The sequence below is a fragment of the Microtus ochrogaster genome, chromosome 21, assembly GCF_000317375.1.
Source record: "Microtus ochrogaster isolate Prairie Vole_2 chromosome 21, MicOch1.0, whole genome shotgun sequence".
NCBI classification, from domain to species: Eukaryota; Metazoa; Chordata; class Mammalia; order Rodentia; family Cricetidae; genus Microtus; species Microtus ochrogaster.
This window is the reverse complement of record NC_022022.1, coordinates 39,085,603-39,102,987: the sequence shown is the minus strand read 5'-3', so window position 1 is coordinate 39,102,987 and position 17,385 is coordinate 39,085,603. Positions and strand designations below refer to the sequence as shown.

General features: G+C 42.9%; 1 protein-coding gene across 2 annotated transcripts in view; it reads right to left on the bottom strand.

Moving 5' to 3' along the window:
• The window catches only part of Znhit6 (zinc finger HIT-type containing 6), a 31,815-nt gene extending 27,160 nt beyond the window's left edge, over positions 1–4,655 (bottom strand). Inside the window, exons 1-5 of one of the 2 annotated variants that reach the window (XM_026784006.1) lie at positions 4,455–4,655; positions 3,877–4,022; positions 2,883–2,948; positions 2,694–2,800; positions 2,526–2,611 (exon numbers count right to left, since the gene is read on the bottom strand). In XM_026784006.1, coding sequence (XP_026639807.1) covers positions 2,526–2,611; positions 2,694–2,800; positions 2,883–2,948; positions 3,877–4,022; positions 4,455–4,505 — 456 coding nt within the window. In that variant the 5' untranslated portion in view covers positions 4,506–4,655. Of the gene's footprint in view, positions 1–2,525; positions 2,612–2,693; positions 2,801–2,882; positions 2,949–3,876 lie in introns of both variants that reach the window. The other variant, XM_005357395.3, reaches the window with a different exon arrangement.
• Between the last annotated feature and the right edge of the window lie 12,730 nt (positions 4,656–17,385).

The following is a 17,385-nucleotide window of genomic DNA, read 5'->3' as shown; positions in this document are numbered from 1 at the left end:
CATACTGGCCAGAATGAGAACTGGTAATAATATGCCATGCGGTGGTGGCGCACGCCTTTAATCCCAGCACTTAGGAGGCAGAGGCAGGTGAATCTCTGAGTTTGAGGCTAGCCTGGTCTACAGAGTGAGTTCCAGGACAAGACTACAGATGGGAACCTTGTCTTTAACTCCCCCAGCACCCTCTTCCACCCGAAAAAAGGAAAAAAGCGAATGAAAGGAAACCAGTAATAACCACTACAGAGTAAGCTCTACTAACATCCAGTTAAGGACTTGAGCAAAGCTCATCAAGACAACTCCACGTTCAAGTATAATCCCTCAGAGAGCACACACCAGCAGACCATAATTCAAAGCCAAAGATTCCCAACAGCATTGTTTTAAAGCTGGTGTTGTTTTGGTTGTTACTGAAAATCTGTTCTATGAATAACAGCATAAGCAAAGGTTGTGTTTCTAAGACAACTCTGGAAAGGTGACTTGGGCAGTGAGGAACACCAGAGGGTGACGAGGAACTCCAGAGGGTGACGAGGAACTCCAGGAACATCTTGTCCCAGGCCCAGCCGCAGTTTCAGATTCTCATCATATCATTAATTGTTACACTGTATTTCCATTTTATGATTGTTTGTTTTTCGAGGCAGGGTTTCTCTGTAGCTATGGAGCCTGTCCTGGAACTTGCTCTATAGACCAGGCTGGCCTCGAACTTACACAGAGATCCACCTGCCTCTGTCTCCCAAGTGCTACCACCACAACCGGGCCATTTTATGGTTTTTAAATCTATGTTGTATTTTACAATAAAAATAGAACTTAGTGATGCTTAATTTAACCTGAGTAGTAGTAGGTATTGGTAACTTTCTCCATGTGTGTTATCATCTTGGTACCAATAATACAGGTGTATGAAAAATCCTAACATCAGACTGGGCGGTGGTGGAGCACGCCTTTAATCCCACCACTTGGGAGGCAGAGGCAGGTGGATTCTGTGAGTTCGAGGGCAGCCTGGTCTATAAGAGCTAGTTCCAGGGTAGGCTCCAAAACTACAGAGAAGCCCTGTGTGCGGGGGCGGGGAGGGGGAGGGACGGGACCATCTCTGAGTCCATCACAGTATTATAACATCTCACATGTGTAATCTTTGATTTTCCTAGTGTTTAAGGGACGTGTGTTAGGACACAGGGTCGTATTAACTGTTTTGTCAAAACTGGAATCCCAGCACACTCAAGCCACCACCACCACCACCTCTCATATGGCAGACACCCCTGAACCTATTCTTCGTGCTTCAATCTTCCATTGTGGTTCCTTAACCAAGCAGCAAAAGTGATCCTTTTTTAAAAGATATTTATGTGCATGAGTGTTTATCTTCTTGTATGTGTTTTGCATCATGCGTGTGGACCTCTGGAACACGGGCGTGTTCATCTCTGTCTAGTCCACAGTCCCCTGCAAGATCACCCGGTGATTAACTGCTGAGCCGGCTCTCGAGGCTCAAGAAAGCTCTTTTAAAGACCAAAACATGCTCAACTCCTCCCTTGTCTTGTTTCTTTGCTGCTGCTGTTTGTTTGTTTTTTGAGGCAGGGTTTCTTTGTGTATCCCCGGCTGTCCTCTCTCTGTAGATCACGATGGCCTCAGAAATTTGCTTACATCTGCTTCCAGAGTTCTGGGATTAAAGGCGTGCACACTACTGCCAGGTTTTTTTCTTTTTTGAGAAAAGGTCTCAGCTGGGCAGTGGTGGTACACACCTTTAATCCCACCACTGGGGAGGCAGGTGGATCTCTGTGAGTTCGAGGCCACCCTGGTCTACAGATACTGTTCCAGGACAGCTATAGATACAGAAAGAAACCCTGTCTCAGAACAAACAAACAAACAAACAAAGGTCTCATATATGCCTGCATGGCCTGGAACTCAAGAGACTCGCCTGCCTCTCGGCTTCCTGAGTGCCATACTAAAGGCACCACCACACCCAGCCTCCCTGGGAACTCTTACAGGCACCCTAGGCTCTATTTAGTATCCCTCCCCAGTCACCATGCTTCAGTCACCTTGCCCCTTGTAATCCCCAAACATAAACATCAGTTCTCTACCTGCATCTTGTTCGGTCAAAGTCTTGCAATGTCTTCCTCCAAGTGTGGCGTCACAGGTTTGTGCCACTTTTGCCTATAATTCTACCCAGAAGAGTTTTCTTCCAAATGTCTCTGTCTCTTTCATACCATTACGGTCACTGCCTAGCCATCCCCTCTACCACTGTGCTGACAATCATCCCCTGAAGAGCTCATGCCCCTCACACGTCACTGTTCTCTTTCGTCTTTTGATCCATCCTAATTTTCCACACGGACTTAAGCTTGTGAGATTATTATATTTGTTATTCTACATATTCTGACTCTCCCACCTCTATAACTCCCCCTACATGACAGACTCCTCAAGGTAAGGATCTGTCTTGACTACCAGGACAGTCCCAGATCACAGTGGCCACGTGATACAGCCGAGAGGTTTACAAATAAACTGATTGCAAGAAATTTGAACTTGAGAAGATCAATGGAAATACTTACATATTTTTTGTGCTTTGGCCTTTTCAAGAAAGTATCTCTTGAAACCTGGTCTGCTGTTCTTGCCACGTCTTCCAAAAATCGATAGTCTAATTTCAGAATGGAAAAATGAGTAAGTGACATGTGCCGGCGGCCGGGAAGCATTTACCTGCTGTGCACAGAAGGACTCACCGCTCAGCAGATTCATCTCAGTAAACTGCTGCAGCGAGACATAGGCAGTTCTATCGCGGACACCGTTACAAGGCAGCTCTGCTTTGTGCTTCTTTACGCAGCGCAAACTGCGGGAGCAAACAGGAAGCAGCTCTGTACCCGAAGTTGAGTGCAGAGGGGTGGGGATAAGGTAGGAAGTTATGTATCTACCTGCAGGAATAGCGCATGCAGCGTGGACATCGGTACTTCGCTTCTTCCGTCCCACAAGTTCCACACCTGTAAAAGCGCACCTGTGACTTCATACTCAAACACTAACTCTACTTACAATCTCTGAATGCCGACCCACGGACTCAAGGCAGGCAACACAAAGAAGCATGGGCCAGCAACTCTGATAAAACATTTGATAGCTGGCATTGAAAATTATGAAAATGTCTGCAAATGACATTTACGATAAAATGCAATTCGAGAAAACAATATATAATATGGGGAAAATCTCATTTTGGCTTTTCTGCTGCAATTACAGAATAAATGAATGGGTGATTTTTTTAAGTCTGTAATTTATGGAGATTTTGTGTGTGCCTAGATGTTACATTTGGATATTATAAAAGCATATACACCAGCAAAACAAGATAGAATGAGACAAGGCTAAATTTAACAGTAATGTATGCCTTTTCCAAAAGTTCACATCTACTTTAGAACGGACACCAGAATAAGCCAGGGATGGTATTACTCATCTTCTCAACCACAGCTCACCCCGTAGATTCAGTTCAGACAGTCCGAGCTGTTTGAGACAGAATCTGATCACAGTTTTGGTTCTTTGTGCCATCGCACGAACACACTAAAGAAATTACAGCCAAGGAATAAGCATTCATAGGAGCCGTGCAAAACTTCAAGAGGAGGCTGTCTATTAACTCCGCCCACCCTTTCATTGTTGGCTTTTATTAGATAGCCGCTAACTCCTATTTTCTCTAGTGGGTGAAGCCCTGCACAAGAGCGTCACAGCTAATAAGACCTGGTTCCACAAAGGTCTCTGACCCCCAGAATTTTCTCCCTAAGTTGACAATTCCATGCTGGACACTGCCACTTCACACAGTGACCCAGACTTCAGGGACCCACTTCGCGCCTGATTTAATTTACTCTGCTGTTAGAGTAGCTTCGTTCGCACAATGTTCTATTTCCCATCTGGGTTTTCTCCCTGCCCTACCTTGACATAGCCAACTTCCTCTTGCAGCCCACTCGGGGTTTCGTCTGGGGCTCTTCCTTCACCTGCGCGCCGTCCATCTCTTCTCTCTTGAGGCAACCCTCTTCTTTGAGGCGCACTCCCTCCAACACCTGCTCCTCCTTTACGTTCTGACCAACAAACAACTCCGGTTTTACATTCAAGTCCTCCGTCACTTCTTCCCAGTCCGTTACCTCCTCCTTCACCTTCACTTTCTCTTCCTTTACTTCTGGCGCACCCACCGTCTCCTCTTTCACCACCAGGCTACCAGCCGTCTCCTGCTTCACCTCCAGGGCGCCCACCTTCTCATCCTTCACCTCAGGCCCACCCTCCACCTCCTGCTTCACCCAGCGGCTGACCGAGATGCCACCGTCTACATCTGACCAGTCCACCACTTCCTGCTTCACCACGGCTAGATCCATCTTTATCTCCTCCGCATCCTCTGTGGTCTCAACGCCTGCCAGTCCGATCCTCTCCTCTCCATCGCCAGCCTCGGGGCTCCCACCTAAGTCCCAGGCTCCCTCCCCGCCAGCCTCGGGTCTCGGCCGCGCCCCCTCCGCTACCCTCTGGGGACCTCCTCCCGGAGTCCCTTCCTTCTCCGCCGCCAACTCCATCAGCTCCCGAGCCTAGGCCGACACTGCCACTCCGTTCTTCAGGGTGGCGCTACCACGCCAACAAGCGGGATTACCACACAAATCACCGACAGCGCCACACATGTGCAACCCAGAAGCCGCCAGCTTTGCACGCCCAGTAGATGCGGAATGAGCCGTAAAGCAACTCTTCCGCCCCACGACTCTTCACGACTTGTGGATTTTTTTACGGCGCTGTCGCTTTGCACCGCTTCAGGCCTTGAGAGACCGCTCCCAGGCTCCAAAATTGGTGTCCTAAACCGGGCGGTGGTGGCGCACGCCTTTAATCCCAGCACTTGGGAGGCAGAGGCAGGCGGATCTCTGTGAGTTCGAGACCAGCCTGGTCTAGAAGAGCTAGTTCCAGGACAGGCTCCAAACCCACAGAGAAACCCTGTCTCGAAAAACCAAAAAAAAAAAAAAAACAAAAAAACAAAATTGGTGTCCTGGGTACTGAAACGATAGTCTCGAAGTAACCTGCTTTAGCCTGTATTAAGGATTAACTCTAATAATGGAGGACAGATTCCCATGTTCCTCTAAAGTTTAGAACAGTGATTCTCAACCTTGCTAATCCTGCGACCCTTTAATACAGTTCCTGTTGCAGTGAGCCCCCCACCATAAAATTATTTTCATTGCTGCTGCATAACTGTAATTTTTGCTATTGTTATTAATCGTAATGTAATCCTGGCGGTGGTGGCGCACGCCTTTAATCCCAGCACTCGGGAGGCAGAGGCAGGTGGATCTCTGTGAGTTCGAGGCCAGCCTGGTCTATGAGAGCTAGTTCCAGGACAAAGCTACAGAGAAACCTTTTCTTGAAAAAACAAAAACAAAAAAACCAAAACAAGACAAAACATCGTAAGGTAAATGTTTTTGAAGATAGAAGTTTGCCATAGGGGTCACAACCCACAGGTTGAGAACCTCTGGTCTAAACTGTCATGATTCACCTTTACCAAGGTAGTAGAAAATGCCTTTATGCTTGGGTGGCGGCGGCACACGCCTTTAATTTCAGCACACGGGAGGCAGAGGCAGGCGGATCTCTGTGTTTGAGGCCAGCCTGGTCTACAGAGTGAGATCCTGGACAGCCAGGGCTACACAGAGAAACCCTGTCTCAAAAACCAACCAATCAAACAAACAACAAAAAAGAAAATCCTTTAATCCTGTTGTTTAGGAGCTAGAGGCAGGAGTATCTCTGCGACTTAGAAAAGCCAGCCCTGTCTGCATAGTAAGTTCTGGGTCAGCCAGGGCTATATAGTGAGGCCCTGTTTCAAAAACAAAACAAACAGGGGGAGAAGAAAGACCAGGGAGAGAGGGGGGAGAGAAAGGGGAGAGATGGATGCTTATCTAGTCCTGAAAGGATTACATGAAACCATGCCTGGGAATCACCTACTACTCCTAGCAACTGAAATTCTGGTTCTTAAACGCTAGCAATAGCCCCTCAAATCCATATGATGAAACCCTTAATCCCTAATACCACTCAATTTTGACTATATTTTGGAGATCAGTCCTTTGAAGGTATACTGGTTAAAATGAGGTCATAATAATGGGCTCTAATCCAATCTGACTGAAATATTATTTAATAAGGAATTTGCATACAAGTGGGATGAATGTACTTCTGAACCCTTGGTTTTGGACCTTTATAGCTTCTTGAATTTTGAATAAATAAGAACGGTCTTTGCTTCAGTCATCCAGTTTGCGCTATTGCTCTGGTAAACTGACACACTGGCCAACAACCATAGAGAACTGGGACCTGCTGCTGTGTGGCACTGTTTCTGGGGAAGAAGTAAACAGAGGTCTATTCATCCCAGGGAGGGACCAACAACAGACCAAAGTAAGGAGTCTACCAGCGTCCAACTTGGTGAGCCTGTGAGTACTCTGGGACTACTCAGAAGCTTCATCCTACAAATAACATAGTTGTGCTCTAAATAATGGCGGAATAATACTGTGTGTATGGACCACATTTTATTATTTGTTAATCTACTGATGGACACCTAGGCTGATTCCATGTCTTGCTTGTTGTGAATAATGTTTCAATCAACATGAGTAGGCAGGCTTGTTCCTGTTGCCTTCCCTCCTTCTTTTTCCTTTCCCCTTTTCTTTCTTTCTTTCTTGTTTTTTTTTTTTTTTTTTTTTTTTTTTTTTGAGACAGGGTTTCTCCATGTTCTCCTGGAACTGGAATCTCCTGGACTGTTGCTGGACTTGAACTTACAGAGATCTGCCTGCCTCTGGAGCACAGGGATTAAAGGCATGGGTCACCAAGATGGGCCTTTTACATTTAACTATGTATTTATTTACTTACTTATTTGTTTTTTTTAAAAAAATATTTATTTATTATGTATACAATATTCTTTCGGTATGCCTGAAGGCCAGAAGAGGGCGCAGTTGTGAGCCACCATGTGGTAGCTGGGAATTGAACTCAGGACCTTTGGAAGAGCAGTCAATGCTCTTAACCACTGAGCCATCTCTCCAGCCCTTATTTGTCTTTTTTTTTCAAGCAGGTTTTCTCTATGTAGCTCTACCTATAACTCTCTGTGTACACCAGGCTGACCTCAAACTCAGAAATCTGCCTGTGCTCCCACACCCAGCAGAAAGGGGCAGGTTTCTGTGTAGTGTGCTGCTTTAGGTGCCTTCAGGTGTGTGCTTTGGAAGGGGACGACTTCTGGAGAAGATGGTGGCTCTAACTTTAGTTTTCTAAGGAACCCCTATACTTATTTCCATAAGGGCACGCCATCTACACCCATACCAATAGTAGATAGGGTTCCTTTTCTCTTAGTATCCTCACCAGCCCCTGTTTGATTTCATGATGACAGTCAGTCTAACTGGGGAAAGATGGACTCCTAATGTACTCTGATTTGAAATCTACTGGCTATGGATGTCAAGCATTTTTTCATATTTTTTTTTGCCATTTAGATTTTCACTTGTTTATTATTGTATGTGTGTATGATGTATGTATGTGAGCACATGTATGCTATAACAAACATGTGGATGTCAGAGGACAACATTGGCACACATTGTTATATTATCCAGACTATATTCTGTAAGCCAGTCTAAAAAAAATCCCCCACCTTTATGTGTATGTATGTATGTTTATGTGTACGTATGTATGTATGTATGTGTGTGTGTATGTATGTATATGTATCCTTTCATTTCTGCCCCTTTTGAGAACCCTGAAAGTATAGTCCTGGAGGGTGTATCAGTTACTCTTCTTGATGCTGTGGAAAATGCCTGACAGATGCAGCTTCAGGAAGAAAGGGTTTATTTTGGTTCATACTTTGAGGATAAATAGTCAGTACATCATGTCGGAGAAGACATGGCAGCTGGAGGCTGCTGGTTGCATTGCTTCCCCCTCCACAGGAAACAGATGAACGCTAGTGCTACTGTTCAAAAATTCCCAGGATGCTTAATGGTCTTCATAACTCAGGGGCAAATTGGTACCGTTCATATTTGAGAACCATTTGGTAAAGTCATTATAACTATACTTTCCTAAGCTCTCTAAGGACTACTGAGCACATGAAATAGGATTATCTGAATTAACACAAACTTGCAGCATAAAATACACAGTTTAATGAGAAAGTAATGTAAATGATCTCATTAATAATAGTTTTGTAAGTGTTACAGCTCTGAAGAGAAAGGTATCCAGGTAGTCAGAAGCCAAGGAAGACCTACAGTTTAGAAGGGGAAGGTATCCTGTAGCTCTGAAGGGAAAGGCATCCCAACAGAAGTATTTCAGTTCTGTTCTGGTAGGGGCAATTCCCCTAGCAAAGTGTTACGGTCCTTGCTCCAGGAAAGATTTCCCTGAGGTCACTATAACAGTTCTACTCCAGCAGGGCAGAGTTTCCCCAGAGAGCCTGTCGCAACTCTGCTCTGTTCTGCTCCTGAGATATGTTACAATATAACCAGTCTGCTCCAGCAAGGGAAAGTTTCCCCAGCCAAAGAGTTAGAGCTCAGCTCTGGGTCTGCTCCACTCTGCTTTGATGAGAGCTGTTACAGTCTGCTCTACTTCCTTCCGGTGAAAGAAAGTCTTTACAACAAACCCCACCCAAGACGTCTATTGGGAGGAAGAATCCAGGAGAGTGGCTACCTCTGCCAGTGTGGGAAAAGAACAGCCCCCAAATGAACAGGCACAGGGCATACATAGGGTTTCTTAGGGGTGGAGCTTTCCAAGGTAGAGATTTTCAGGATGGGGATCAGTAGGCTCTCAATTCCTGAGTTTAGGACAAGCTCAAAGATTGGTTGGATTTTATGCCCAGAGATTTGCTGGGTTTCAATTCTTGAGTTGGTTAGAGGCAGGGTGCATTTCCTTGGCTCTGGTCTCAGATCCAGGGTGTTCTTTCACTGGCCCTTTTTACCCTATAACTTTGTTAATTACTTGTTATAATGATATTATTTGGAGTATAATAAATGATATATATTGTTGAAATTAATTTTATCTCTTTTTTGCTTATTCAAATGAAGCTATTAGGGAGTTTTAAATTTTTTACATATATACATATATATATTGCAATTGTAAAATGCTACCTGGAGCTTTGTTATTAAAACTCAAATTTTATTACACATAGTTAACATAAAGTGAATATTTAAGAGTTATCTAAGCATATAATTAATTTATTAATTTGTTAACCTAGTAAGTAAATATTTAGCTTTTTTTCTAATCCATTCTCCAAACAATGGCTTGGTCTTATAGATAAAAGTTTGATAATTTCAGGTACCTCTTTGAAAACCTCAAGTGTCTAATAGTTGCTCTGAAGATAATGAACTGCATCCATATTACAGCTCTACAAAGGTTGTCATATCATGGCCTCTGTGTTTTTGCTTACTGTACTTACTGAAGTATTGCTTCCATGGATGTATCTGTCACTTTTCTGTTGCTGTGCTAATACACCATGACCAAGGCATCTTTGAAGAGAAAGGTTCACTTGGGCTACGGTTTCAGAGGGTCCGTCATGCGGGGAACATGGCGGCAAGCAGCAAGCATGACAGCAGGAGCAGGAAGCTGAGCGTTCACCTCTTAAGCTACGAGCTTGAAGCAGAAATATCACACTGAATGACCTGAGGCTTTGAAACACGTGCGTGCACGCGCACACACACACAGACACACACACACACACACTCACTGAATCCAGTTAGTTTTGCCCATGTACACATGGGTGTACAACTGACCACTGGAACATGGCCAACTTACCAGGGGGCTCATCCTTAAAGAAAGCCGAGGGTCCTGTGAGCCCTCACCCCATTTTTGTGGACTGATGGCAGGTCATGACATGACACCAAGGAGTTTTTCTAGCTACAATAACATGTATAGCCTGAGCTATACAGTGAGACCTTGTCTCTAAAGAAAACAAAACAAGAACAACCACCACAGAACCACTCCTTTTGATTATTCACTGTTACTTAGATTTCATGTAGTAAACTATAAACACTAAAAGTATTTTAGCTGTGGATTTTATTATAACTGATTATTCTCGTGTATGTGTACGCGTGAGTGCAAAGGTCAGAGGCCAACATTGTGTGTCTTCCTCTATGGTTCCCCTCCTTGTTTTTGACACAGGGTCTCTAACTGAAACCTAAGCACACGGATGAGCTAGACTGGCTGGCCAGCAAGCCCCAGGGACACTCCTATCGCTGCCTCCCAGGTGCTGGAGTCACAGGTGCATGCCACCATGCCTGACATTTTATTTGTGTGCTGGGGATCCAAATTCAGGTCCTTGCGCCTGCATAGCAAACATCTTGAGTGAGACATCGCCGTGGCTCCTAACTGCGAATTTAAAAAAGCAATATTTTGACCTCTTAATACTAACTGGCTTAACTTCTATAAATTAAAAATATTCAAGTGAAGAACTTGAATATAACATAGTAAAGTTCAAGTCAAGGTTTTCAGTTCTTACTCGCCGAGGACGAACATCATCTCTGTATCAAAGTGTCCATTTTATGAGACTGACTTTTCCAGTGTTTGCTTCAGGAAGTGAGACATTTTCTTGCCTTTGAACAGTAACTTTTTCCTGAGCTAGATACTTAATAAAATAAAATTATTTCTTAATGTGTGGTTGCTAACTTTTTTTTGTGGTTATGGGTAGTTCTAAAAATCCCACTGCTTGGTACAGCCAAGATGATCGCTCAGATTCCCCATCTGTCGCTTCTCTATAGAGGGGCTGTTTTTCTAACTTGGCTCTGAATTTGTCCAGGCTCTGAATCCAAAACACACACATTGCCTAATATGTGCCCAAGCCGAGGTGAAAACAACTTCCTCACACCTACCTTCCACAGGCGATCATCACCCAAGTCATGAGGAAAAGGGATGCACTAACGGGGCTGAGCACTATACATCGAAGGCCCAGTCCACACCTTTGCAATTATAGACATTGCCTGACTGCAAGGGATAAATTAACACACAAAGTGAAGATTCACAAAACACCTGCTACCTCCACGATCCAACTGCTCAAGTTTTTCCCGTGCCACTACCAGCCTTTCCTTTATTATAAGGTTGTCAAGCAAGCAAACAAAACCTATCTGTTTTGTGTAGAAAGAACCACATTTATGTTTCATTTGAGATTAAGCAGGCGTTGTGAAGACCACTATAGCTTCCTGTAGAATATTCTCCATGGAAAATATTGGCTTGGTGACAGTGCAGGCCACATAGAAAGAGTATCTGAGGGCTGGTGACATGGCTCACAGGGCAGTGGGTAGAAGTTCTTACCAAGCAAGCCTAATTGCCTGAATCAATGCCTGACTTCTGACAGTTGTTCTGAGCACAGAAGCACCACAACATGTGTGTGCCCGGTGTGACACACATGTCATACAGCTATAGAAACAGTACAAAGACACGAAAAAGGAAAACAAGTTTGAAAAAATAATTTTAGTACCTTGCTATACTTTTCAGGCTGTAGTTTAATATGATTAAACTATTCTGCCATTGGGGAGATATGTTTATAGTATGTTTGTAAATACACAGATTTTACTTGTGACCAACGGTTATGGGTTTATGTGTGTAAGTATTTTGACTTGGCTATTCATGATGTTTCTATGCAAGTACAAATACTTAAACACAAGGAATTGTGGTAAAAAATGTTATACCGTGATGATGTGTTCAGTCTTTTAGATCCAAGCTCACCAAACTCCAGGTGGGAGTACTTCAAAACAGTGCCGTGGATTACTTCCCTAAAACCAACTAAAGACCAAAAGAAATACTGAGAGAAAAGTAGTTCATCGCAGCAGAGAGTAGCAGCGAGGAAAATGGCTACCTTCTCATCACTGAATTGGGGACCAAAAAACACAAATTCTGAAAAAGCAATACCAGCAACCCTTCAAGTGGGACTGGAGACGTGGCCCAGCAGTTAAGATGACTTGATGCTCTTCCACAGGGCCATGGTTTTTCTCAGCATCCACAGTCAACTTACAAGCGCCTATAACTCTAGCTTCCGCAAATCTAATACCCTCCTCTGGCCTCCATTGTCACCTGCATAGAGATGGATTATATTCACATGGAGGCAAACACCTACAGAAATAAAAGAAAATAAGTATTAAAGAAAAGACTTGCAAGCAGTGGCGTGTGGTTTAATCCTAGTATGTGGGAGGCAGAGGCAGGTAGAGATCTGTGAACTTGGTCTACAAAGAGAGTTCAGGACAGCAAGGGCTGTAACACAGAGAACCCCGTCTCAAAAAAAAAAAAAAAAAAAAAAACAAAACCAAACCAAACAAAAAGAGAAAACCCTGCAATTAAAATTTTAATATCTAGAGAAAATACCTTTTACACATGAAATTGCAATGAGTAGATATTCTTTCTTATTGGATTTATGAAGTACACATGTAACACACGTATCATGTGTGACAGCAATGAATAGGAAACCCTCTGTGCGTGCTGTTAAAGTACGCTAAGTAGAAGTGTCTGATTGATGTACGTGAGGTTCAACTTACTATTTTCCTTAGAGATAGTGAATACTCACCAAAAGTTGACTGTGGCTAATTTAGAGCTCGATTCTGTCATCCCTCCTAGAAAATAGAACTAAGGACAGGATTTTTTTTTTAAATACAGATAAAGAAAAGCCTGCTTCTAATTATGATGGAATTGCTTATATGAGACCAAACCCACTGCTAAGAATAACCATAAAATCTGTACAGACATAAAAAAAGAGACGTTTGGCAGGTTCGGTGACCCTCCTGAGTAGCCAGTGTGAAGGGTGAGAGAAGGGAATAGCTGACACAAGCTGCACTTCCTTCATCACTTTTTCCCCTGAGGAAACCGCTGAACGGAAAGCATCCTGGAACTTCTGGCAGCCGTGTGGAGAGAGGAGCAAGCCAAGAGGATGCAACCTGGAGTTCAAGGCCGATGGAAGGTCACAGAGTCCTGGTCACCACCCTTGGCTTTCCATTGAGATGTGAAGGGAATTGAAAGCTACAAAGACAGGAAAACTGGAGAAACAATCCACTCTGACAAGGCCTAACGTCAACATTATCCCTGTCATTGATTATGGCCAACTGTAAAAGTGACTTGACTTCTTCTATGAGGGAGTAATTGATTATCGATCACAGAGTCTGCCAAGTTTGACACGTAGTGCCTGATAATTATCAAGCAAGTGCTAATCCTGCCAAAAGACAAGAGCAAATGACTGACAACCAAAAGGAAATGAAACAACACAGATAGATCATAGTCTGGGCTATCCAGATATGGACTTTCAAACAGTGATGAGCAGCCTCAGTGATAAAAATGGACAATTTTCCCTAGGACTAAAAAACAATATAATTAGGATTAAAAAGTTGAGCTGGAGAATTGGCTCTGTGTTTAAGAGCGCTGGCTGTTCTTCAAGAAGAACCAGGTTCAATTCCCATCCCCCACATGGTGGCTCACAATTATCTATAAAAGAAAAACAAGAAAGAAAGGAAAGAAAAAGGGAAACAAGTTAGAGGTGAGACACACGTAAAATGATACAAAGATCAAAGGCACAAATTGGGTTATAACAGTGCATTAAATTACTAATTCAGAGCCTGAAATCATCAGATTGTAGTACAAATAAACATTCATCTATTTACCGACCATGGAAGATCTATCTAAATGAAAGGATGCAGGCAACTTAAGATATAAAAGGATAGATGTCTATTCACTCACCCATATTTTATCCCTGGTAAGGACAGCAGAGCTAAAACGGGCACGCTCTGGTAATCAGCGTAACAGAACGACATAGACAGTGTCGGGACTGGCTTGGCATAGCCATCATGTGGCCCTCAGTCTTTATGTGCAGTAATATCAATTAGTAGCTTGACATCAACCATGACAGGAATATTTGTGCCCTGGGAAGAGCAAATGCTGGCTATTTGGATTTGGCCCTTTCTTCCCCTTGCTAGATGTTTAATTTGACTAATTATACATATAATGCAATCATGAAAGTCATAAAAGGAGGAAAGATAAATGTACAAGCAGAGTCGGACACTTCAGTGCCCCCTCCCCCATGACCAGTAGGACAAGCGGACAGCACTTCAATATGGGGACGAAAACAAAATGACTTTTCCAAGTACCTAACGCAAGGAGTGTACGTGTTGGTACTGAATGAGGTTTCTCTCTTCCACTATCATTTGTATGGTTTTATATCACAGTGAAAAATCTGTGCCACCTTACAAAGACCAAGGCAATGTAGATGGGCCAGCAGGTAAGCACACTTTCTGCCCTTGGAGAGGACCCAGGTTCAGTTCCCAGCACTCAGACACAGGTGGCTCACAACCATTTTTAACTCCAATTTCAGGGAAGCCATGTCTGTTCTGATCTCCCTGGGCTCCCACACATACATGGTGTCCAGATATACACGCAGGCACACACACATGCTCATAAAACAAATATCAAAAAGTTAAAAGAATAAAAATGTGGGACTGGAGAGATGGCTCAGAGGTTAAGAGCACTGGCTGTTCTTCCAGAGGTCCTGAGTTCAATTCCCAGCAACCAAATGGTGGTTCACAGCCATCTGTAATGAGATCTGGTGCCCTCTCTGGCATGCAGAAAGAATACTATACATAATAAATAAATATTAAAAAATGAATAAAATTGGGAGGAAAGCCAGAAACTTTTCTTAAGTATTAATAGACATAGGCACATCTCATTAAAAGAACTGGCCAGGCGGTGGTGGCACACGCCTTTAATTCCAGCACTTGGGAGGCAGAGGCAGGTGGATCTCTGTGAGTTCGAGACCAGCCTGGTCTACAAGAGCTAGTTCCAGGACAGGCTCCAAAACCACAGAAAAACCCTGTCTCGAAAAAGCAAAAAAAAAAAAAAATTTACATTTATAAAACAAATTTTATAGGTAGTTTGACTTTATGTTCAGTAACATCAGATTCCTACCTGAAATCTGCCAGGATAGAAGTATTTTTACCATGCAAATGAGTAAGTACTGCCAAGTGGGGATGGTTTCTTTCTTCCCCTTGCATAGATTTTCATCAAGGGAATCAATACAACTTTCTTCAGTGATAACTACAGATCGACTAAGTCTTTAATATGACGAAGACTCTCGCAGCAGGGACATCAAACATTACTTTGTATGAAGCTCTATTCAGTTTCCTATGCCAAGTTATTGAATCCGTTCAAAAAACCAAATGAGAGAAATACCTTTATTATCTTCATATACCAGTGAGGAAAAGGAAACAGTGAACACACAGCATGCTAAAACCGCACAGCTGACCTTCACAGGGCTGTTAGCCGCCATTTCACACATGTTGACGGTACTTAAGGTAACTCAGCAACACACTTAAAACATAATGACACACCTGTATTCTTAGCATTTGGAAAGTAAATGCAGGAGGGTTGGGAGTTCAAGACCAGCCTTGGCTACATAATGAGTTTGAGGTCAGCCTGGACTATAATGAGACCCTGCTTGGAAAAAACTCTCAACAGAAAACAAAACCAAATAAATCAAACGAGCCATATGAACCACGATGTATATTATTTCTGCATGTGTGCCCTTGCACCGTTTTCCTCCCCTTCCCTCCCCTCCTTCCTTCCTCCGTCCCTTTCTTCCTCTCTTTCTCCCTTTCTTTCTTGATCATTCTCTGTGTGTCTTTATGTATTTCTTAAATGTTACCTAGGAGTGTTATTTATCATTTGGGTTTCTGAAAAAAGTAGTTATGTTCACAACAGTCATAGCCTGCAAACTCAAACTCAGTTACAGGATATGATTCTTAATAGAATCAACCTCTGAAAGCCTTTTTATTTTCCTCAGACATCAAGTCAGACATCTTTGCTATGGTCCCTCTTAAAATCACATATAAAATACACATAACAAAATACTACTTAAATCATTTTAAGCACACAGTTCAGTGGTATTGGCATGTTTAAATTGCTGTGCAACCAGCCCTAGTCTGTCTCCAGAATTCTGTCATCATCTTAAGGAGAAATTCTTTATGTATTGAAGATATTTTCCACCTGATTCCTGGCCTGCTGATCTGTATTATGATTTCTGGTGTACGATGAGTTGGTCTGCTCTTGATCCCTCATCTAAAAGGAATCCTATCGTATTTGTCCTTTTGTATCTGGCTTAACCCATGTTGTATCATATATCAACATTTCATGTATTTTAAGGCTGCAGAATGTCCTATTACATGAAAACATTCTATGGGTTGCATCTTTGCTCTTTTGATAGTGTCTTTTATATATATATATTTTTAAATGAAGTCCAGCTTATCTAGGATTTTGTCCTTGGTGTGATTTTGGTGTTGTTCCCAGAAATCATCAAATCAGATATTGTCAAGGGTTTCTCCGCTTCCTCTGAGAGCTTAGTTTAGCTCTCATCCCAGGTGAACTGTTTTGTACTACCAAGGAAGGAAATTGTCTGTCTTCTCTTTTTGGCAGGTGGACACTCAGTTTCCCCAGCCCTCTTTGATGAGAACATTGTCCTTCATCCTGTGGATGGTGCTGTTATTTTTGGTGGAAATCATTCACCATTCTTAGGCCATGTTGTTTCTGTACCATGTTCTAATTGTGTAAAAATGCGCAAAATGCCCTATACTCCTTTAGTAATAATATAGCATATTGTCTAATAATTTATAAATATAGCATGGGATGGCAGAGGAATTACTTTTTAATTGATATTTATTGAGCTCTACGTTTTTCTCTGCTCCCCTCCCTGCCTCTCCCCTCCCCACTTCAATCCTCCCCCAAGGTTCCCATGCTCCCAATTTACTCAGGAGATCTTGTCTTTTTCTACTTCCCATTTAGATTAGATCTATGTAAGTCTCTTTTAGTGTCCACATTGTTGTCTGAGTTCTCTGGGATTGTGGTTTGTAGGCTGGCTTTCTTTGCTTTATGCTTAAAAACCACCTATGAATGAGTATATGTGATAACTGTCTTTTTGGGTCTGGGCTATCTCACTTAAAATAATGTTTTCGAGCTCCATCCATTTTCCTGCAAAATTCAAGCTGTTGTTATTTTTTCTGCTGTGTAGTACTCCATTGTGTACTTATCCATTCTTCGATCTAGGGGCATTTAGGTTGTTTCCAGGTTCTGGCTATGACAAACGAAGCTGCTATGAACATAGTTGAGCACATGTCCTTGTGGCACGATTGAGCATCCTTTGGAAATATACCCCAAAGTGGTATTACTGGGTTTTGAGGAGGGTTGTTTCCTAATTTTCTGAGAAATCGCCACACTGACATCCAAAGGGGCTGTACCAGCTTGCATTCCCACCAGCAATGCAGAAGTGTTCCTTTTCCCCCACATCCTTTCCAGCATAAATTGTCATCAGTGTTTTTGATCTTGGCCATCCTTAAAGGTGTAAGATGGGATCTTGGAGTTGTTTTGATTTGCATTTCAGGCAGAGGAGTTATTATATGTAATAAATGATTATGATAATAAATAAAGATGACAAAACACTCAAAATGATTGAAAGCACCTCTTTAT